The sequence below is a fragment of the Cervus canadensis genome, chromosome 8, assembly GCF_019320065.1.
Source record: "Cervus canadensis isolate Bull #8, Minnesota chromosome 8, ASM1932006v1, whole genome shotgun sequence".
In the NCBI taxonomy this organism is placed as follows: domain Eukaryota; kingdom Metazoa; phylum Chordata; class Mammalia; order Artiodactyla; family Cervidae; genus Cervus; species Cervus canadensis.
In genome coordinates this window covers 14,676,049-14,698,924 of record NC_057393.1, presented here as the reverse complement: position 1 = coordinate 14,698,924, position 22,876 = coordinate 14,676,049, and the positions used below count along the sequence as shown (strand labels likewise).

The window sequence follows — 22,876 nt, the reverse complement described above, 5'->3', positions numbered from 1 at the left end:
TGGGAGGCAGCCTGGGGCCCTGCCGGCCTGCCTTGGGCCAGCCACCCTGCCACGGAGACCAGGGAGGCTCGGGACTGCTAGGGAGCACCCAGTGGGTCTGGCCCCAGTCACTGGTGACTGCAGCAGGAGTGCCCAGGTCCCCTGGGGAGCAGCGTGGTGTAGGGACGGTGTTCTTCAATCCACCTAGAATCCCCCCATTTACAGGTCAGCAAACCGAGACCTACAGAAGGAGAGATCAACAGCAGCAGCGCTGTAGGAGGTGGTGCCTAAGATCAAGGCCTCCTCAGGCTTCCCTGGTGAGTCAGTGGTAAAGAATCCACCTGCCAATGCAGGAGACACGGATTCGATCCCTGGTCCGGGAAGATCCCACATGCCGTGGAGCAACTAAGCCCAAGCGCCACAACTTTACAGCCTGCGCTCTAGAGCCGGGGAGCCACAACTCCTGAGACTGCACACCCTAGCTAGAGCCCGCGCTCCGCAACAAGAGAAGCCACCGCAATGAGAAGCCTGGGCACCGCACCTAGAGAGTGGACCCCGCTTGCCGCAACGAGAGAGAAGCCTATGCAGAAATGAAAACCCAGCACAGTCAAAAATAGATAAATAAAATCACAAATGTAATTTATATGAATTATATATATATATATATATAAAAGATCAAGGCCTCCTCTTCCATTCACCCTTAACTGAGCCCCTTGCTTCCCCAGCCTCTGACACCTGGGCTGTAGAATGGGAATACACAAGGCCCCTAGGAGCTGGAGCTACAATCTGATTGATCACTGCTGTTTCCTCTCAGGACACCTTTTGAACCAACACCACCTATTTCTCCTCTGATACCCAGCTCTCACGTCCTCAATACCTCCTCTGGACACTCTTCCCAAGATGCGTGTGTTCAGCATGTTTCTCATGACTTAGATATTGTTGCCTCATATTGGGTGATTCCTCATCCACTTTGAAAGAGGGGTTTGGATGCTGTGCTGCCTCGGGGTGACTCTTGCTTAGATAGAAAGGTGAGTCCTTTCTCTAGGCTGCAGTTTCCCAAATTTCCTGTCGGATCCCAGATTCGAGAACAATCTTAGATCACCGGTGTTGCCCCTCACCTGGTGCTTGGCTTGAGATGGCCACTCCAAGGGCTGATCAGAGGGACTGTTTACAGAGTTGTGGACAGGGTCAAGGGAATCCACTAGGGAGGCTAAATCACCCAGGGATCAGCAGCCCCTGGAAGCTTCTACTTTCCTAGAATCTAAAGCTTAGCCAGAGGGAGCTGTCAAGAGAGTCTAGAAAGAGCTGGGGGCCAGATGACGAGCTGCCTGAGAGGAGCTGAAGCTGGCAGGAGAGAGGGGGCAGCTATCACGGGATCACAGTGCAGAAGGGAGTGAGCCTGGGGAAGAAATACCCCAACCTCTCCCACCTCTCATCTCCTTCCCATTGATGGAGGCCAACCAGAAGGCCAAGGGATGTGCAGAGATGCTGTCCATTGAGATAGCTTCTAGGGCACAGAGCAGGAAGGAGAAGGCAGGAGAGATCTGGAATGTGTTCAGCTCACTGCTAGCTTCCACTGTCCTGTTCTTTCACCCAACAAGTGTTTATGGATCACCTCGTATCCATGGTGCATGGTTATGGGAGTGGTGGTAGAGGGATCCCAGGACACTTGTGGCTGTCAGAACTGTTTTTCAATCTGGTGCATATGCATTTGTTCCCTGGTAGCTCAGATGGTAAAGAATCTGCCTGCAGTGCAGGAGACCCAGGTTCAATCCCTGGGTCAGGAAGATCCCCTGGAGAAGGAAATGGCCACCCACTCCAGTATTCTTGCCTGGAAAATTCCGTGGACAAAGGAGCCGGGCAGGATACAGTCCATGGGGCTGCAAAGAGTCGGACACGTCTGAGCGACTACCACTGTGTTTCATCTTCATACATGTGTCAAAGTTCACTAAACTGTACTTGAGTTTTAAACATAGAATTTATGCACTTTGGAGCATCTAAATTATATGTCAATTTTTAAAACAGTGGGACGGCACCTGGTTATTCACCCAGGATCTCCTCTTGGCTCTGAAGGAAAGAAAACACCTCCAACCTTCAATCTCTGGGTCTTAGATGATACTGTTCAAACAAAGCTGTATTTGAACAGTGTTTATTTTACTCTTTTGAGCTCCTCCAACTGAAGGAATTTTATAACTCTGTCTGGGTTCTCTGGAAGGATGCTCCCTGCCCACCCTACCTCATCCCCGCCCCCGCCCGCCCCCGCCCCCAGTCCTTTCCTGAAAAATCCAAAGGATGAAGCCTGGTTATAAAAAGCCATGGCCAACCTGCTGGGCTGTGCATGGAAGCTCTGGGGCCACACGGTAAATGGCACTTGCCCTGTGAGGGCAGGGAGTGGGAGGGGCTGGGGCTACTAGAGGGACCTGGCCAAGAAGAGGGGTGCTGAGGCTGAGTCCAGGATCCGAGAGAGGTGCTACCCACCTCCCTGTGCGGGGAGGCTTCAGGGCTCCTGGGGAGGGCCCGGAGGGTACTGAGGGACACCTACCCTGTTCACCAGCCTCCTGCCTGTGCATCTGGGTGTCCGTGTGCGTCTCTGTCTTCATCCATGAAGATGCTGCCCTCCTGGATCATCAGTCTTCTCCTGCTGGTCACAGTCAGAGGTGAGGATGTGGACACCACCCCTTGGTGACCATGCCTGAGCTGACCTTCCTTGGGGTGAGAAAGACAAGAGGCATCATTGTCACCATTATCATCATGCTAATTAATAATGTTATCCTTATTTCTTGATACAATGATCAGTACCATTCAGGGAATTTGACTCTATGGCAAACACAGGGCAGCCTGTTCAACACAGATGATCCAGCATCGTCCAGCTTGGTCCCATTTCTCCCGTGGCTGAAGCGGGTGGCAGGCAGTGGGGGCAGGTGGAGAGTGTGTGTGTTGGCGGGGGGGGATTGCTGTTAGGCCCCCAGTACCCTCAGTCCCTGGTTGTGGACAAGGGCACTTCTGCAGAATGAAAGGCATGGATGTGTCCCCCTGAGAACTCCTGTCCTGGCCTGCCTCCTGCCTGGGGGAGATGCAGACACCCAAGTTTTTACTTTCCCTAAAAGGACAAGTTTTACTTGTTTTACTTTACAAGTTTTACTTTACCTCCCAAAGGCCCCTCGAGCCCCAACCTGCTTATTCCCATCCCCACCTCCTTGCAGGGGTGCCTCCTAGGCTCACTCTTTCCCACGCTGTCCCGTCTTCCCACCTCCTGTCCCATCAGTCAGAACCCCCCACTGCCTGGCTCAGGTCCCCAAACCCTCTGGTCCTTTCAAGGGCTTTCTTCTGCAGCCAGACTCTTGCCCCTTGTCTCCTCAGCTCGTCCCCAGCCCCTTCTTACCTTTCTAGAAATCCACCCTGGCCTTGCAGCAATACCCAGCCCCTGACAGCGGAGCCCTAGGTGGGGTCTGGCTGCTCCTCAGGCCTTTTGGACCCCTCGTTGGTCTCCTTTACTGGTCTGCTGCTTCCTCCTGCCCTAGGAGTGGGCATTCCCAAAGGTCACTCCCAGACACCCTCTTCATCTTTCTCTTCCTCGGCGTCATCCCCTTGCCTAGTCACTTCCAACACCCCCTTAGCCCTCCCAAGCTCCAGGCAGCTCCACCAGAGTCATGCCCCACTCCTCAAACTCACTTGTGCCAAACCGCACTCAGCCATCACCCCCATCTCCAGCTCCCTACTTTTGCCTTAACTCCCATCAGAGGGCAGAACGCCCACACCCTCTCCAGGCCCACAGCCCCCGCACCCCAGGCTCTGCTGTCCCTCAGCCACTTGGCTCCTCAGAACACCATCGGGAGCACAGCCCTGCCCACCCCACTGGCCAGTTCGGCATCCCCAGCACTTCCCCACTATCCACCCAACAGCCCAGGAGTCTTCACCAGGCCTCGAAGCCCCCACATTTATCACCTGAAGCAAAGATGGCTTTAGTCTCCTGTGGCCCTTTAGGCAGGACTGTTCTCTCTTCCCACAGTGTATTCAACACTATCATTATTCCTTCCCAGTTAAATTTCCTGTCTTTCAGGACAGGGTTTGGATCTGATTTATCTTTGTGTCTCCCCAGTTCCTGGGGCTTCCCTGATGGCTCAGGCAGTAAAGAATTCCCCTGCAATGTAGGAGACCGAGGTTCGATCCCTGGATTGGGAAGATCCCCTGGAGAAGGAAATGGTAACCCATTCCAGTATTCTTGCCTGAAGAATTCCATGGACAGAGGAATCTGGTGGGCTATAGTCCAGGGGGTCGCAAAGAGTCAGCCACGACTGAGTGACTAACACTCTCACACTTTCACACACACCCCAGCTCCTACCTTTATTCCCAGTTAAGTTTCTGGGGTTCAAATCATGGATCCACCACTGACTGTGACCTTGGGGAACTTTCTTTGTCTCTCTGTGCCCTGGGTTCCTCTTCTTTCAAACAGAGGTAAATTCTTTGATCATAGGGCTGTTTGGAGGCTAAAATGGCTAATACTGATAAAGTGTTGGTGTGGTATCTGGTACATTGTAAACAACAAGTATTAACTATCACCAGTTTTTTCAATGAATGACCAACATTTGACATGATCAGTTGAGGAAGCCTAAGAGAAAAAATCCACCGTAATCCTCTAGATTTGAAATTATGTCACCCTTGGTTATACCAGGGGTGACATAATTGTGAAACTATGTCATGGACTGGAGAAGGACCTTCAGATTTAGATGGGGTCGTTTGAGTCATCAATTGCATATACTGAGCCTCTACTATATACAGTATGATGTGAAAACAAATTCTCTCTGTTCTTAGGGCATTTACTTTTTCAAAGAACAGCAGGGAAATCTGAAATGGCAGAGAATGATTTGAGGGAAAAAATGTGCATTAAGGGATGACATGAAGACATGTGGATTGAACAAATGCCCGGGAATGCCTACTGTGTGCACGGCCTGTGCCAGATATAAGGGAGACCTCAAGACTCATCACGTAGCATCTCTGTGCTATGGGCATTCATAGGCACTTGATAAATACTTGATGAGTGGCTAGAAAGGGCCATCTGGGAGTTTCCTGGAAGAGGTAGTTTTAGGGCCAAAGATTCCCAGATTTCACAGGAATTCTCCAACTTGCCTGATGAACAGGGGAACTTATTAAAAACAGTCTCCAGGGCCCCACCCCAGACCCTCCAAATCAGAATCTCTGAGGGAGGGGCCTGGGAGTGTGTATATGCTCATTCCCCCTCAGCATCCAGGTGGTTCTTATTACACAGAAGTTTGAGGAACACTGAAAGCAAAGATGAAGATGAGATTGGCCTTGGTCAGCCCTGGGCTGCACCCTGAAGAGTCCTTGCAAGCAGCTGAGATGACATAGCTCCTTCTCAGAACCTCACAAGGGTCCTGTTTGCTCCTCTTCCTGCCCCAGGAAAAGAGATTTGCTATGAACCTTTTGGCTGCTTTTCTGATGAAAAACCATGGACTGGAATCCTTCAGCGGCCTTTAAAGTTACTTCCCTGGTCCCCAGAGGACATCGACGCTCACTTTCTTCTATATACAAATGAGAATCCAAATAACTACCAAGTAAGAAGGGCGTAAAATGACTGTATAGTGGTGGTGGGGTGGGAGAGGATTTGGGCACCCACACTGGAGCCTTCATGTTTCTCTAAGGAATAATATTCATGGCCTTGGAACTTTCCAGAAGGTGCTTCCTCACCAGTGATAAAGTTAGAACTATCTGAACTCTAGGGATCTGATGAAATCTATGGACTCCCAACCTGGAAACTGACATAGTCACACACTTGTGCACAGAACTTCAGGACTTCCTAGGATTAGAACCTTGTTTGGGGGAGAAAGGGGGTATGAGTAGCTTTTATGGAAAAAGCCAGGCCTTTGTGTCCCTGGGAGGGTCTGGCTTCTTTTTCACCAAGAAGTAGAGGAAGCAAAGCCCCTCAGAGGCGGGTGGGGGGGGGGGAAGGGGGGACCAGAACACAAATCCTTCCTTAGGAGCTAGAAGGGAAGCAGGGGACATTTAATGACAAAGGAGAAAAGTTGGGGACCCTCGGAGCAATCTTCAGTTCCCAAGAAGGCTGCCAGGTGAACACCAGCAAGCTTACTCCAGGTGCTCAGAAGTGAACACGAGAAACCTGCTCAGAGATGTAGGGAACAAATGTGTGAATGCCAAGGAGGAAAGTGGGCCAGTGAGATGGACTGGGAGATTAGGGCTGACACATATCACTGCTATGTAGAAAGTAGATACCTAGCGAGAACCTACTGTATGTACAGCACAGGGAACTCAACTCAGTGCTCTGTGGTGAGTAAATGGGAACAAAACCCAAAGAAGAGAGGATGTATAACTGATTCACTCCGCCGTACAGTAGAAACTAACACAACATTGTAAAGCAACTAAGCTCCAATAAAAGTTTTCTAAAATAGGAATGAGACTGGAGCTCCCGTAGGTGTAAGGTCATGAGAGTCCTTCTAGAACATCAGGATGTATGCACTGGACCCACCAGGGAATGACTTTCCTAAGGCAATATACTTGATTGTGCAATAAGCGCTTGCATGGACAAAAAAAGAAATTGTAAAATTAAGATTTTAAAAATTAAGAGAATTTGCTCAGAACTCAAGCAGCTCACAGCTCTGGCCCCAAACCAAGTTTGAGATAGCACGGTGTCTGGATATAGGTCCCCAGGGTCACCTACTGTGAGATTCTAGGTGACAAACCCCACACTCAGAGTCCCCACTACAAAAAAAAGTAGATTAAAAAAAATGAAATTTATGCAAAAAAAAAAAAAAATTCCTGAAAGGGAATGGTAGATGTCTGCAGATGGCCAAAGAGGTCCTGGGAGAGAAAAGCTGAGGAACCTCTGGGCCTGAAGCAGCAGGCATAACGGGAGATACAGATTCATGGAGCAGAAAGGGCTTTAAATGCATAAAATAAAAAGCATTGGATACAAAGAAGTCATCTTCCCTGGTGGTTCAGGTGATAAAGAATCTGCCTGCAATGCAGGAGACCCAGATTCAATCCCTGGACCAGGAATATCCTTTGGAGAAGGGCATGGCTACCCACTCTAGTATCTTGCCTGGAGAATTCCATGGACAGAGGAACCTGGCAGGCTACAGTCCATGGGGTCGCAAAGAGTTGGACATGACTGAGCAATTTTCACTTCACAAAGGATACTAACTATATTGGAAAAACAGTTATCAGAACATTTAAAAAGATTAATGTGGGATCTGGTAATATATGGTAAAATAAGTTAGTATATGGTAATAATTAGCTGCTTTATTATCTCGCTAAATAACACAGTCTTGGGGTTGGTCTAATAACTTCTGTCATTTTAAATAGTAATGACTACAAATGATATTTTTAAACATCTAAAACGACTATAATATTAAATGAAAATACCTGTGACTTCTGTTGGTGACAGAGTGTGGCTAAGACTACTGTGGTTTGTTGCTCATCAGTTAAAAAAGCACTGTATTTCCGTATATAAAAATCCGTATATAAAAATAAACTTGGACATTCTGAATTCTATCCTCAAACCCAAATAGGTCAGGAACTCCTTTTCTAGCCTTACCCAGGTTCATGAGAGTTGAACCTGTGACCTCAGTCTTATGGGAATGGGCTCTAAAGGGTCTGTGGCTTGGAAAGGCCAACATTCAAATTCACCTTTTCTCATTTAACCAGCGGATCAATATCACTGACCTAGCCACTGTCAAGGCTTCAAACTTCCAACTGGACCGCAAGACACGCTTCGTCATCCACGGCTTTATAGATGATGGGGATTCAGGCTGGCCTACTGACGTGTGCAAGGTAGGCGCCCACCCTCCTCATCTAGTGAGACAAATGCCACCAGCAGACAGAGTCAAACACTGCCGCCCCGGAGGCTGGGAAAGAGTGACCGTCAGGGAAAGACAGGTTCTTCCTAAAACCACCAAGGAAAACTCAGATTCTCAGGGGCACCCACTTTCAAGTTCTCCCAACTCACCAACCTCTAGCCAAACATCTCCTTATAATGCTGAAAAGACCCAGAGTCCAATCAGAAAATCCCAGAGGTGGAGATGACAGCCAATTACCTGGCATTTGCCTCTGATGGTTTCTGTAAAAACCTCTGTGTGGCATAAAAAATGCATTATCCCCTACAGCACTGCTATCCAGTAGAACTTTCTATGATGATGGAAATCTATATCCGTGCTGCCCAAATCAGGAGCCCCTGGCCACCTGAGCTTATCGAGAACCTGACATGTGGCTAATGTGACCAAAGAACTGAATTTTAAATTCTATTTCTTTGTAATCAATTGTGAAGAGCCATGAGTGGCTAGTGGCCATGGTACTGGGCAGTGCAACTTTAAAGTGACCATGAATATCGGTAATGAATTATCATTCATACCATCCACTTCCTGAACAGTTGCCGTGACTCTGGCATTGTGCTAGTCGTTCCACAGTCAGCCCATGTCCTGTTTAACCCTCCCAGCCTGGCTGTGAGGTAGGTACAGTTGTGGTTCTCACTCTATAGATGAGGAAATTAAGGCCCCCCCAAAAGTCAGTACTTGCCCAAAGTTGAATCCAAAGGTGGAATGCAAAACCAGGTCTTCCATGGACAAGATACCACAACTCTGTATGTCTACAGATTTAACTTGTAGGAGGTGCCCACGCATGGCTCTTAGAGGCTTAGGCTGTGCTGAGATGGACCTGAGCAGCTCCTTCTCAAGGTTCTCTGTTCCCCTTGGGCTGGATATTCACAAGGGTCTCCTGAGGCCCAGAGGGAGGCTGTGTAGACCTGGAAATTGGAGAGCCTGGTGCATGCAATCCACCATGTTGTCCTAACGTCCAGCCAACTCTTCCCAACCTCAATGAACAATAATGAACAAAGGAAATAGTGTTCATTTCCTCTATGAAAAGGAGGCCTTCCCGAATGAACAAAGGAAATAATGTTACCCTCTCTGTTATTTGGGCTTCCCTGGTGGCTCAGATGGTAAAGCGTCTGCCTGCAATTAGGGAGACCCGAGATCAATCCCCAGGTCGGGAGGATCCTCTGGAGAAAGAAATGGCAACCCACTCCAGTACTCTTGCCTGGAAAATTCCGTGGACGGAGGAGCCTGGTAGGCTACAGTCCATGGGGTCGCAAAGAGTCGGACACGACTGAGCGACTTCACTTTCTGTTATTTGTTTATTTGGCTGTGCTGGGTCTTCATTGCTGTGTGCGGGCTTCTCATTGCGGTGGTTCCTCTTGTAGAGCATGAGCTCAGAAGTGCGGCCCACCGGCTTAATGGTCCCACAGCATGTGGGATCTTCCCTGAGAGGGATTGAACCCCTGCCCCCTGCATTGTCAGGCGGGTTCTTAGCCACTGCACCACCAGGGAAGTTGTTTCTTTTTCCTCCCAAGGGACCAGTATCTGTGCTTGGATAATATCACATGACACAAAAGATGCATGTATCTGGTAGAGTGATATCTTACCTCTGTCTAAATTTCATCTTATCAGACTTGTCCCTCAATACAAAGCATTGTTGGGAATATAAAAGCAGCCCCTCTGTGGCTTCAACTACCTAGTATAAGAGTCTGCAAACTTTCTCGTAGAAGAGCAGGTAATAAATACTGTAGCATTTGTGGGTCACGTGATTGTCCTTCATATGGTTTCTGTTGTGGCTATGAAGCAGGCGTGGGCAGTAGGTAAACAAATGGATGTGACTGTTTGCAATAAACTTTTGAGCTTCCCAGGTGGCGTGGTGGTAAAGAATCCACCGACAAGGCCGGAGACACAAGAGACATGGGTTCAATCCCTGGGTCAGGAAGATCCCCCAGAGAAGGAAATGACAAGCCACTGCAATATTCTTGCATGGAAAATCCCATGGACAGAGGAACCTGGGTGGTTACAGCCCATGGTGTTGCCAAGAGTAGGACATGACTAAGTGCCTGAGCACACACAGTCATGAAAGCAGGTGGATTTCTCACTCAGGTAGCAGTTTGCTAATCCCTGACGTAGTAAGTCATCTTTCTGACCTGGTTGTGGCAATGACCTTCTGTAAGACCTTAGACAAGTCACTTTGTTCCAGGCCTCAGTTTCCACATATACTAAGTGGGAATAAGTATATTCCCAGTTCATAGGGCTGTGGTGTGGACCAGGACAAATGTGAGGAATATTAAAGTCTTGACACAAACAAGCTAGGTGCTTGATAGATGTGAATTCCTATCATTGGAGTGTGCAACCGGTGGCTATTAATAAACTGGTTTGTCTTCCCCAGAAAATGTTTAAAGTGGAGAAGGTGAACTGCATCTGTGTGGACTGGGAACACGGGGCGTGGACAAGATATACCCAAGCCGTCCAAAACACTCGGGTCGTGGGAGCAGAGATAGCATTCTTCATACAAGGGCTGTCGGTAAACCCCTGCCTGGGCCACATGCTGTGGGGAGGGGGTAGGGAGAGGCGCAGGTCAGCACCCCAGAGCACCCAGAGGCAGCCTGGGGACCCATGGGGTGAGGCAGAGCCTGGAAGCCAGGAGCCAAGGAAGGCCTTTGCCTCAGGAAGCTGCACACTTCTCCCTCCCCAGCTGTCCTGAAGATCCCTAGCTGTGAGGCCTGGGGCAGACTAGCCTCTTTGAGCCTCAGTTTCCCCTTTTGAGATAGGCCTTCCCTGAAGATTAGTCTGGGAATTGGAGAGCAAGCTGAGCTGTCTGGCAGCTCTCAGCCCAGCGGAGTCTTCATCCTTAGGGAAGGTCCCTTACAGCCTTCGGGAAGGTTGATTCTGGAGAACCCCAGAGCCAGGCCCATGAACCACGCTCTGAACTGGCCCCTAAGGGCGACTCCAGGAGGGAGGCCCATGGTGGGGTATGGATGGGAGTTCGCAGCGCGCACAGTCAGTCCTGGCCAAGGCGGCCTGCAGATGATACAGTGGCCGCTGGTCAGCACCGGTGCCCCCACAAGCCAGCCGGACCCCGGGACCTGCAGACTGCGGCCAGCAGGAGGCCGAGTCATGCTGTCCTAGGTGGCGGCCTGGAGCCAGAGGTCATTCCTCCCAAGCTTCCAGGCTGCGTCCTGTCCCCATCCCCGTTCCCCCAGAGCCAGCACATCTCTCTACTTGTTCCTCTGGTAACTGACGCTCCACCCCTCCGCAGACTGAGCTGGGCTATGGCCCGGAGAACGTGCATCTCATTGGCCACAGCCTGGGTGCGCAACTGGCAGCGGAGGCCGGCAGGAGGCTGGGGGGCCGAGTGGGCAGGATCACAGGTAGGGACGCAAGGTGATGTAGGATGGGGTCGGAGGGGGAGGGAGGATAACCCGGCCAGGGGGGTGATTGTTATTATTCCCACTTTCCAAGTTCAGGGAGAACAGGCACTTTGAGCAGCACCAGCACTAGATGTAGGTCATCGAGTCCTGGATGCCCTGCTTCTCACACCCTCGGCTTCTATTTGAAGGTGAAATTGTCACGGCCCCTGCCTCAGGAAGGGCTTCCCTGCTGGCTCAGCTAGTAAAGAATCCACCTGCAATGCAGGAGAGCTGGGTTCGATCCCTGGGCTGGGAAAATCCCCTGGAGAAGGGAATGGCTACCTGCTCCAGTATTCTGGCCTGGAGAATTCCGTGGACTGGATAGTCCATGGGGGTCACAAAGAGTCGGAAAAGACTGAGCGACTTTTCACTCAATGCCTCAGGAAATCCATAGTCTAGTGCAGGAGACAGACAACTAAGTAGGCAAATAAAATCCAAAGTAGAATTAACACATCAGAAGAAATCTATACAACAAGCAGGGGGGATGGGCCAAGAAAGGAGAAGCCACTAGTTCCATGAGGAGCTGGGATTTGAGGGGGTCTTGGAGGGGCGAGGTTCAGATTAAGGGAGAATGTGGGGAGGTGAGTTGCAGGCTGGGGGCTGCCTGAGCAGACACAAGGGAGCAGACTGTGTGGGACTCAGAGGCTGGGCAAGGACCGGGTCAGGACCAGGAGATCAGGCTTGGGGAGCAGTGGCTCCACAGGAAGGAGTGAGGGGAAAAGGAAAAAGGGAGATGAGGGGAGCAAGGGCGCCACCCCGATCCTCCATGGAGCCAAACGTGGGGGCTTCTGGATGTCCTCTGATAGGCAACGACCCCACTGGCAGCCTTCTGAATCCTTCCAAATGTGACTGCTGGGGTGTGGCGCCCTTTGTCCAGGGATCTCCGTGGATTTCGTGGGTACAGGGTTTAGATCCTGATTGGTCTTAGAGTGTGGCCTCCATTCTCAGGGCTGGACCCGGCACAGCCATGCTACGAGGGCACGCCCGAGGAGGTTCGACTGGACCCGTCTGACGCCATCTTTGTGGATGTGATTCACACCGATTCTGCTCCCATAATCCCTTTCCTGGGTGAGTCGCCTCCCCTCCCCTCTCAGGGACCAAGGCTGTAACTGACGGGAGCAGTTCCAGGCCCAGGCGTGCAACCCCTGCCACCCTCCCCCAACCTCCCCCACACACCGCAGGGTGGTATACAAAACAGGCAACCACAGGAAACACTTTGGGCACCAACCAGCCAAAATAGGTGTTAGTCACAAACCAACAGCTCAGTGCCGGTGATAACAACCAAGGCCCCTCGCTGGACAGCAGACTTCTATAGGCCATGGGAGGCTCACTCAGTCTACAAACTCTACATTCTTCCCTGGTCTGCCCATATGGAGAGTGGCAGATGTATTTATTATCGATGTTTGACCTGTACTTGCAAAATGCAAAGTGAATTTTTGAATTTTTTTCTTCTTATGGCAAAGCTTTGGTTAAAGTTTGTTTTGTGGGAGATTAAATATCATCTTTAATTCTTCTGAAATCAACATTCTTTTTGCAATATTTTCTTGCAAAACCACTCATGAAATGTGCCGATGAAGAATATGTTTTCATGATGCTATCACTTATGGAGGGTTTACCATGTGCTGCATTGAACATTTTGTACACCTTCACTCACTAATCACTGTGACAGCCCTGGAAAGAGGGTATTGTTATTACCATTTCATAGCTGAGGAAACTGAGGCTCATCAAGGTCAAGTGCTTGCCCAGGATCACAGATCTGTAAGTAGAACCAGAATGTGATCATGGGCCTGTGGGCTTCAAAATCCAAACCACCTACCACTATGCTCTGGTTCTCAATACAGCAATATAATTTATGTGGTGTCAGCATAACACTATAATGTAGAAACCAAAATATTTAAATAAGTAAAGTCATAAAAATTGCACCAGCCCTGACATGTGTCCTCTGGTGCATAATGGTATCAGGACACCGATAATAGTATCCATGTTGTTCAGAGTCTCTCCAAGACAGACAGACAGACAGACAGACACAAAGACACATGTGCCCACTCACCCAGAGCCTACCTTCCCCCTTATCTTATGTGCTCTGTTCTCTCCTCCCTTCTTGTCTTGCCAAGTGCTCATCTCTGAGAAATTTCTGCAGAGCCAGAGATAGGGAGGCTGTGCCGAGGACAAAATTTGCCAAAAAGTTTCTTGCTCCTGCTGGAAGGAGTTGAATGCTTTCTGTAGCCACCACCTGACTCTGGGACCACTTTCCTCCCCACTCCCTGTTCACGTCTGCTGCCAATGTTTCAGGTTTTGGAACAATACAAAAGGTGGGCCACCTGGACTTCTACCCAAATGGAGGAAAGGAAATGCCTGGGTGTCAGAAAAATATCCTGTCAACCATCATAGATATAAATGGAATATGGCAAGGTACGTGAACGAGAGCAGCGAGCCCAGCTGCTCCACTTGGAGGGAAGGCAGGATGTGTGGTGTTGACAGACATTTTCATCACAGTGGCCTGAGACAGTTATTCTGGTTAGCCCCATTTTACAGACGAGGAAACTGGCTCAGAAAAGTGATAAAATGCCCAAGGCTGCCCAGTTTCCGGCTGCAAAGCCCAACCACATGCCCAGCCTGAGCCAAACCCCCTCCCTGCACCAGGATGCTGAGACATGGGCTGCCCTCGCCCATCAGCTAGGACCCAGTTCTGGCTTTGGTTCCCATGCTCTCTCCAGGGTCGGCCCCTTGAAGAACTGCAGGGTGGAAGCAAAGATGTGAACGGGTTTTGACTTTCTTGCCATTTGCTGTTGTCAGATGCTAGGAACTGAAAGGAAGTGAGTTGGTAAGAAGACAATGGGGAGGAGGAGGACGTGCCCTGGGGATTTGGAGGCACGTGTGAGGAGGCAGAAGCTGGGGGTCTGGGAGAGGGGGGCTAAACTTGTGTGTGTCTCTGCTTATCTGAGAAATCAGGCTCAGAGCCCCTAATGTTACGTGACCTGAAGCACCATCGCCATCAGCCAGCCATCCCTTTTTCTGGCTTTGGGCTATTCCTGTCTCTGTTCAGTGAGAACAGGCTTCCCTCTCCTCCCTGAAAGTGGAGACTATGAGTCTGCGATCATCTCATTTCAGTCTTTATTTTTCTGAGCTGGGAGTTCCCCGAGGCCAGGGGAACTGGGCCATCGGGCCTCTCCTTGGTTCCCTGAGCTGGCCCAGAGCAAGCTCTAGTCCACTCATTACCTTGAGTGGAGGGGCCTCCTGTAGCATCTTAATATTGCTTCTTGTGAAAGAGCAGAGTCGATAAGACAACAGCCAGCATCCATCACCAGTTGGCAGAGCCTTTGATCTCCTCTGTACTCAGCACCAGACACCTCCTGGGGTGGAGGGCCTCTTCTGCTGATCTGCTCCCAGAATGAACGCCAGAGTCACAATGAGGGCTGCCCTCACCCAGAAGTGACAGGCTGGGCACACATAATAGGAAGGAGCCCAGGTTTAATTAGAGAGACGACAGGGAGACAGAGAACAGCCTAGATGCTGGAGTGGGTTTCTATTGTGTGTGCGCCGGTCACCCTGGCGCAGGCACTGAGGAACAATTACATCCACTTGCTCCTCTATTATGTAATCCCTGGGTAGCAATTGTGGATGAAAGAAACAATTAAGTTCGAAACAGGTTCTGTTGTCTGGTAATGAGTGCTGGTGTGGGACACGCAGGACGGGGGGCACTGTGGGGTGATAATTCTCCCCCAGCACAAATGGCAACCTTCTTTTCCCCCCGAGTTGAGGGATAAAGCCCAGCAGACCTCCCAGAAGTGGCCACCAGGTCGGCCAGGGTCACTGTGGATCGCTCCATGGGAAGTTTGGTACCAAGTATTAATAGCTGGAGAGATTAAAAAAAGCAATTTCCCCCAACAAGAGGACTTCGGTTTAAAGAGAAAGATGGTCAATAAAATGCAGTGAGAGTGGTCAAAGGTCATGGTGACCTTGCCCTCTATTGCTTTTACCTTGTGCCTGGAGGAGTAAGAAGGAGGAATTTCTCAGCCTGAGGTGGTAGACAGAAAAGCTGGCTTCATGTGAAAGGTGAAATATATATGTGTATATACACTCAGTCACATCTGACTCTCTCTCTGACTCTGTGACTCCATGGACTGTAACCCACCAGGCTTCTCTGTTCATGAAGTTTTCCAAGCAAGAATACTGGAGTGGATTGCCATTTCCTCCTCCAGGGGATCTTTCTGATCCAGGGATCGAACCTGTGTTTCTTGGGCCTCCTCCTTGGCAGGTGAATTCTTTACCAGTGAGCTACCTGGGAAGCCGAGAGAAAGAGAGAGAGAGAGAGAGAGAGAGAGCTAGCCACACCCCCAAAGCCCCCAAGCTTTTGTCAATCATTTACAATACATACCTGGCCCTGGAGGATTAAATAAGGGTGGTTGTTAGATCTTCTCACTCCCCAACACTTGCCTAGCCCTGAGGAGGACCTCCCCAGAAAATGGACAGTACCAGGGAGAAGAAAGCCACTCCAGCCAACCACCACTACAAACAAGCCCCCAAATTTTCTACTTGCCAAGTATGTCAAGATCAATGATAGAAGTTTTGAACTGTGGCCAAGGTGTTCAGGAGCAGTGATACCCACCTGTGAAATGCAGGGGTGATTCCTCTCTCAGTCAGAATGGTTCAGGCTTCAAAAGTTGAATGCCTCTTGTGAGCCTCTGTGGCCTTTGTCTTCCCAGGAATCCAAGACTTCGTGGCTTGCAGTCACTTACGAAGCTACAAGTACTACTCAAGCAGTATTCTCAACCCTGATGGCTTCCTAGGCTACCCGTGTGCCTCCTACAAAGAGTTTCAGGAGGTAGGGCACACCAGGGGCCCCGGGAAGATGGTGGTGGTGGTGGTTTCGTCTCTGTGACTTGGAACAGAGCAGAGATGTAACTCCATGGCTGAAGAGAACCTTCCTCCCAGGAGTAGGATGGGCAAGAGAGGAACAGCACAGATCCGAACTGTACTGGGCTTTCCCTAGATCCCCAATTTTTCATTCTGGAAAATTCCCAGTGGATGCATGGATGGGTAGATGGATGCAAGCATGCATGGATCAGTGTGGGGTTCTGGGGAGCAGGCACAGAATGGATACCTGAACGGAAGGATGGATAGGTAGGTGAGAAGATGGATGAAGGATGGATGGATGGATGGATGGAGTAGAAGATGAATTGATTGATAGAGTGAGTGATGAGTCCAAGGCCTATGACCCACAGACACACTGTTTTCTCTCACTAGGGTGGCTGTTTTCCTTGTCCAGAGGGAGGATGTCCCAAAATGGGGCACTATGCTGACCAATTCCAGGGGAAAAGCAGTGCGGTGGGACAAACCTTTTTCCTGAACACTGGGAGCAGTGGTAACTTTACAAGTAAGTTTTCATTTTACAAATTTAAAAATTCTTGCAAATAATTTTAAAGGTGTTTCAGCTTTCACAGGACCCTCAGCAGCAATTTAACGGAAACTCAACTCCAACCATTTTAAGCTATAATGGAAGGACAGTAGAATGGCATTTGTCTTAGGTCTCAAGTTCACCCTTTAACCAAAAATCCCGATCAATGGAATAAAGTACAGTGATTGGCCCAAGCTGGGTTACAAGTCCACTCACCCCTGTGGCCAGAAGGATGGATCCATTAACAGAAGTAGAGCATTCAGTTCAGTTCAGTTGCTCAGTCATGTCCGATTCTGTGCGATCCCATGGACTGCAGCATGCTAGGCTTCCCTGTCCTTCTTTATCTCCTGGAGTTTGCTCAAACCCATGTCCATCGAGTCAGTGATGCCATCCAACCATCTCATCCTCTGTTGTCCCCTTCTCCACCTGCCCTCAATCTTTCCCAGCATCAGGGTCTTTTCCAATGAGTCAGATGTTTGCATCAAGTGGCCAAAGTATTGGAGTTTCAGCTTCAGTATCAGTGCTTCCAATGAATATGCAGGACTGATTTCCTTTAGGTGAGGTGGGGCAAAGTCGCTGTAAGTCAAGAAGTCTCCCCACTAATTATATGTCACATCAGTCACCCTACATATACACAATCATGTTGTGTTTTTGTTGTTTTGCCCAGTTTCTCATTTAAAAAATACCAGATAGTGAAATGATCAAGATTCATGTGTTATAAGTAATGGTAACCGAATGAAGAATAATTGTTGTTCAAAGGAGTTTCAAATTTTAAAATGTTATGTAGCACTTTATAAAACACTTCATGTGATCTTCACAATATTTGTCATGAAAGATCACAGTTCAGCAGTTTCTATAAAGTCTTACATGCATAAGACTTTAACCCAGTCATTCTTCTTCTCAGAATTTACTTAGGAAGAATACTTGCATGTGTGAATGAGAATATGTGCTCAAGAATGGACCCTGCAATGTTGTTTTTAATACCAGAAGATTGGCAATTGGGGGAGGCCAGGGAGAGCAACCCGAATCTTAGGACACCAAACCTCACTGAAGAAAATCATCATACATATTCACTCCTACCCCTCACCCACAGAGGACTCAGCTTGGAACAAGACTGCCTCCATAGGGTCATTTTTTTCAACAAGATGAGTTAATTTAATGATTGCATTTCTTTGGACAGGTTGGAGATATAGAGTATCCGTCACACTGGCTGGAACAAAAAAAGTGAGGGGGTACATCAGAATTTCTTTGTATGGAAGTAATGGAAACTCAAAACAATATCAAATTTTCAAGTAAGTTTGATAGTAAAGTGAAATGACCAGACTTTCCATGGTAGATTATTCATATGAGATTAGGTATAAACTGCTTTATAAACCTAGCCATCTATGATACAGAACCATTGAATCCTGAAATGTCAAAGCTGGATGGAAGTGTTAGATCTGGTTCAATCACCCCATTTACACACGAGAGGAAAGAGGGAGAACTCACTATTTAACATGAGACAAGTGCAGACTTCTTTTGAATTGTCAGTTGTTGTTTCCTGACTTAGGTTTTAAGAATATCAAATTCTCCCCAGGCCAGGCGCATTTGTGTGGCAACTCCCTCCTCACCAACACACACACTTCATCCCCTACACATCCACACAAAGGAAGCCTGAGGCCACCTTCTCATTGCTGTAGCAGCCTCAGCGCCTACTTCTGCTGGGTATGTGAGGTGCTTGGTAAATGAATGTTGGACAAATGCATAACAATTCTGTAAAAGGGCTTCCCTGGTGGCTCATATAAAGAATATGCCTGTGATGCAGGAGACCTGGGTCAGGAAGATTCCCCTGGAGAAGGGAAAGGCAACTCACTCCAGTATTCTTGCCTGGAGAATTCCATGGACAGAGGAATCTGGTGGACTATAATCCACGGGGTCACAGAGTCAGACACGACTGAGCAACTAATGATTTCACACTTTCAATGCTGTAAAAATAGATTGCTTTTTGCACAAAGTTCTACATGATAATTTTCATGCTAAAGTTCTTTGACCACTTCCTGTGCTACATATGAGGTGATAACAAATGACCTCAGCTGACCCACAGGCATCTTTGAACATAAGATATTGCATTAATTAGCCCCGCAGTAAACCAACAGGGTTAATATGCAACCCCAAATATTTAACTTCCCTATAGGGATAAACTGTGTGTGTGTGCTTAGTCGTTCAGTTATGTCCGACTCTGCGACTCCATGGACTGTAGCCTGCCAGGCTCCTCTATCCATGGCATTTTCCAGGCAAGAATACTGGAGTGGGTTGCCATTTCCTACTCCAGCAAATCTTCCTGACCCAGGGATTAAACCCGCATCTCTTGAGTCTCCTGCATTGGCAGACAGATTTTTTACCAGTGTCAGCTGGGAATCCCAGGGAAAAACAAAAACAGTGGAAATCTAGAGTCTAATATTTTTAAAAGTTGTATTGTTTACAAACACCTTTGTGATTTACCATTCCCTGGATATGTACAAAGTTATACAATTTATTTGCAGGAAACCAGCAACAGTGGCTGTTGTTTGGAGAAACAATAGATTGCTATCAATCTATGTATTTATATATACACCTGATAAAATATTTTATGTCTATGTTTTCAGAGGATCCCTCCAACCAGATGCAAGTCATATGCATGACATTGATGTGGACCTCAATATTGGAAAAGTCCAGAAGGTCAAGTTCCTTTGGAACAACAATGTGATAAATCTCTTCCGGCCCAAATTAGGGGCTTCCAGAATCACAGTGCAAGGTGGTGAAGATAGGACTGAGTGCGTATCTTTTATTCCATCTAAGTTTTATTTTCTATATTTAGCGGAAAATCTGTTCACCAGTCCATGCATTCATCCATCCAATCACCAACATACCCATCTATGCATTTATCCACTGATACATTCACCCAGCCCTTTCTGTTCATCCACTTATCTGTCCACTTATCTATCCAGCCATCTATCCAGACACCTGTCGTCTCATGCTTCTGGCCATCCAGCCAACTATCCATTCATCTACCCAACAATTCATCTCAAGTCTCCACCTATCCATCAATTTCCTTTTGAAAAATAAATAATTTCCTTAAGCCAAGCTCACGTTGGCAGGAGCAAGGCATCAGTATTGAGGCATATGTTCAAGAAGGGATGATTCACGTTGGTGTTTGGTAGAAACCAACACAATACTATAAAGCAATTATCTTCCAATTAAGAATAAATAAATTTTTTAAAAAAGAGAAAAATAAAATCATGTAGACCCATTAAAAAAAGAAACAGGTATATATGAAACTCTTTTATCTTAAACAATAAGGAAGACACCTGGGCAGCACTTGACGGAAACCTCTGAGTTAATTCCAGCTGGGGAGCAGTTAGGAATGTAAATTGCTTGTTTGGAGACTATGGCATGTATTGGATCTATCTCATAGTGGCAAACTCTTCTCATTCAGAGGGAACAGGACCTTACCTGGTAGGAGCTGGGAGAGTACCTAACTGTATCTAAAAATATGAAAAGAAAGAAGTCCACCTTAAAAGAGGATCAGCATTGCCAGGCTCAAAACCCTCTGGGTTTTTTGTTTGCTTTGCTTTTGCTATTTTATTTTATTTTTTTAGAGTATAATTCCTTTACAATGTTGTGTTAGTTTCTGCTATACAACAAAGTGAATCTGTTAGATGCATACATATACTCCTCTCCCTCCTGAGTCTCCACCCCACACTCCCACCCCACCTCTGTGTGTGTGTGCTAACTCACTGACTCTGTTGACTCTGTGTAACCCTAGGGACTGTAGCCCACCAGGCTACTCTGTCCATGGGATTCTCCAGGCAAGAATTATTGGAGTGGGTTGCCATACCCTCCTCCAGAGGGGGTTCCCAACTTAGGGATCAAACTATGAGAAGTTTCCTATGTGTCCTGCATTGGCAGGCAAGTTCTTTACCACTAGTGTTACCTGGGAAGCCCCATCTCATCCTTCTAGGTCATCACAAATATCATACATTAACGCACATATGTGGAATCTAGAAAAATGGTACTGATGAACCTATTTGCAGGTTAGGAATACAGACACAGATGTAGAGAACAGACATGTGGGCACAGTAAGGAGAAAGGGAGGATGGGATGAATTGGGAGGGTAGCACTGACATACACTACCACGTGTAAAATAGATAATTAGTGGGAAAATGATGTATAGCACAGAGACCTTGGTGATAACCCCTTGGGTTTTGAAAATCCTTGGTCTGACCACTGATTCCCTCTCAGCTCATTAAAAGTCCAAGGAGGGGAGGAGATTCTTTGAGGGGGTTTGCTTTCTGAGCATCACTTGGACTCTGCCTCATGTAGCAGAGCTTTTCAGTCAAAGGGGTCTGAATTCCAGTGGGTTAGCCAAGAACTGTTTACTCACCTGAAGTCACTTTTCAACAAGCAAAAGAGCCTCATGCCAGAAATGTTTTCCTTCACAGGTATAATTTTTGCAGCAACGACACGGTGCAAGAAGATGTGTTACAAACCCTCTACCCTTGTTAAAAATGTGGTGCCTCCTGTATCTTTGTGATAATAAAATTTCAATGGCCTAGTTCTGATGTTGTTAGTTTGACATTCTGCATGTTCTGGGTCACATTTTAGAAAAGATTTGGGGGACTGGAGCCAACTTGGCCACAGATAATGTCTAAAACATCCTACTGGTCCACCTCCTCCACCATCTCTCTCGTCCAGGATACTTTGTGTGGTCTGTCCTAATGGATTTTATATCCTTAGACAGTGGAATTCTCTCCTGTTTGAAAAGGTTGCTTCCACATATTGTCCACTCATCTTGCAGTATCCTGGGGTAGAGAGCAGACCCCATGTAAGAGCAGCCTGTGGCATGAGTGACTCTGGGGGTAATCTAGGTGGAATCTGCCTCCACCATGGAGGGAGAGGAGCTTTAAAAGAATTTACTACATGAACACGGCACAAAACGCAAATGATGCAGAAGTGAGGTTTTACCCAAGGTTCCTGTCCTTCCAGCTTTGCCCTAGGGCCTCTCACTTCCTCTTCCCAGAAACAACTCGAGTTCTCCCTGAAATATTCTCTGTATAGAATATTTGCACACCTATCTCACATATCCCAGCCCTACATCTCCCTTTTTTAAAAAAGGATTTATAAGCTATGACAAACGTAGACAGCAACGAAGATTCCCCTAGTCAAAGCTATGGTATTTCCAGGAGGCATGTATGGATGTGAGAGTTGGACCATAAAGAAGGCTGAGCACTGAAGAATTGATGCTTTCAAATTGTGGTGCTGGAGAGGATTCTTGAGAGTCTCTTGGGCAGCACAGAGATCAAACCAGTCAATCCTAAAGGAAATCAGTCCTGAATATTCATTAGAAGGACTGATGCTGAAGCTGAATCTCCAATACTTTAGCCACCTGATGTGAAAAGTCAACTCATTGGAAAAGACCCTGATGCTGGGAAAGATTGAGGGCAGGAGAAAAAGGGGGTATCAGAGGATGAGATGGTTGGATGGCAATATCAATTCAATGGACAGGAGTCTGAGTAAACTCCAGAATATGGTGAAGGACAGGAAAGCCTGGTGTGCTGCAGTTCAAGGGATCACTAAGAGTCAGACACGATGGAGCGACTGAACAACAAGTGACCTACTAATTTTTTCAGAAAAATTAAATTATCTGAAAAAGTATAAGTTTTAAACATACGAGGTACTCATTCTTCTAGCTTTGATTTACTTCTTAGACGTTTTCATCTTTCTGGCCACCCAATGTTTTGTAAACCTCTTGGCATTTTGTTTTTCTTCTGGGATCCCCAAGCATTATTCAAAAACAGGGCTGCAGCCTTTTTTTTTTTTTACCATTAACCTCTAGTTGCTAAGAGATGGGAACTTGTTTATAGTAGTTCTATTGGTTCCAGGATCATAGAAACAATTCTGTATGAAGGTTTTGGCTGCTTCTTGCCTTGAATCTCTCAAATCTTGGTCTTTTAGCCTTTTAGCCAAGTAGCTTTTATTCCGGACAACAGTCTGTAGTTTTTGTATTTGCTTTCTTAGTCATTTCCCTTTTCAAACAAATGGAAGCATACAATACACACTGTTCTCACCTTGCTTTTCTCACTAACAGTAAATTTGGATATTATTCTCTCATGGTCCAGAAAGAGTTTCTTCATTCTTTGTGTGGCCTCACAGAGTCTATCGAGGGATGTATGTGGTGTGGTTGTCCTTGCTGATGGACACACAAAATTTTCCTATTAGGAATA

At 47.6% G+C, this 22,876-nt stretch overlaps 1 protein-coding gene across 1 annotated transcript; it reads left to right on the top strand.

Moving 5' to 3' along the window:
* Positions 1-2,319: 2,319 nt before the first annotated feature.
* On the top strand, positions 2,320-21,214 carry LOC122446474 (pancreatic lipase-related protein 2). The gene is made up of 13 exons (XM_043476745.1): positions 2,320-2,339; positions 2,534-2,636; positions 5,398-5,552; positions 7,660-7,785; positions 10,216-10,350; positions 11,086-11,197; positions 12,185-12,304; positions 13,529-13,648; positions 15,943-16,061; positions 16,484-16,613; positions 17,815-17,926; positions 19,259-19,426; positions 21,095-21,214. Exons 2-13 carry the CDS (start codon positions 2,582-2,584, stop codon positions 21,156-21,158), a joined length of 1,416 nt encoding a protein of 471 aa, XP_043332680.1. The 5' UTR covers positions 2,320-2,339; positions 2,534-2,581; the 3' UTR covers positions 21,159-21,214.
* Positions 21,215-22,876: the final 1,662 nt, after the last annotated feature.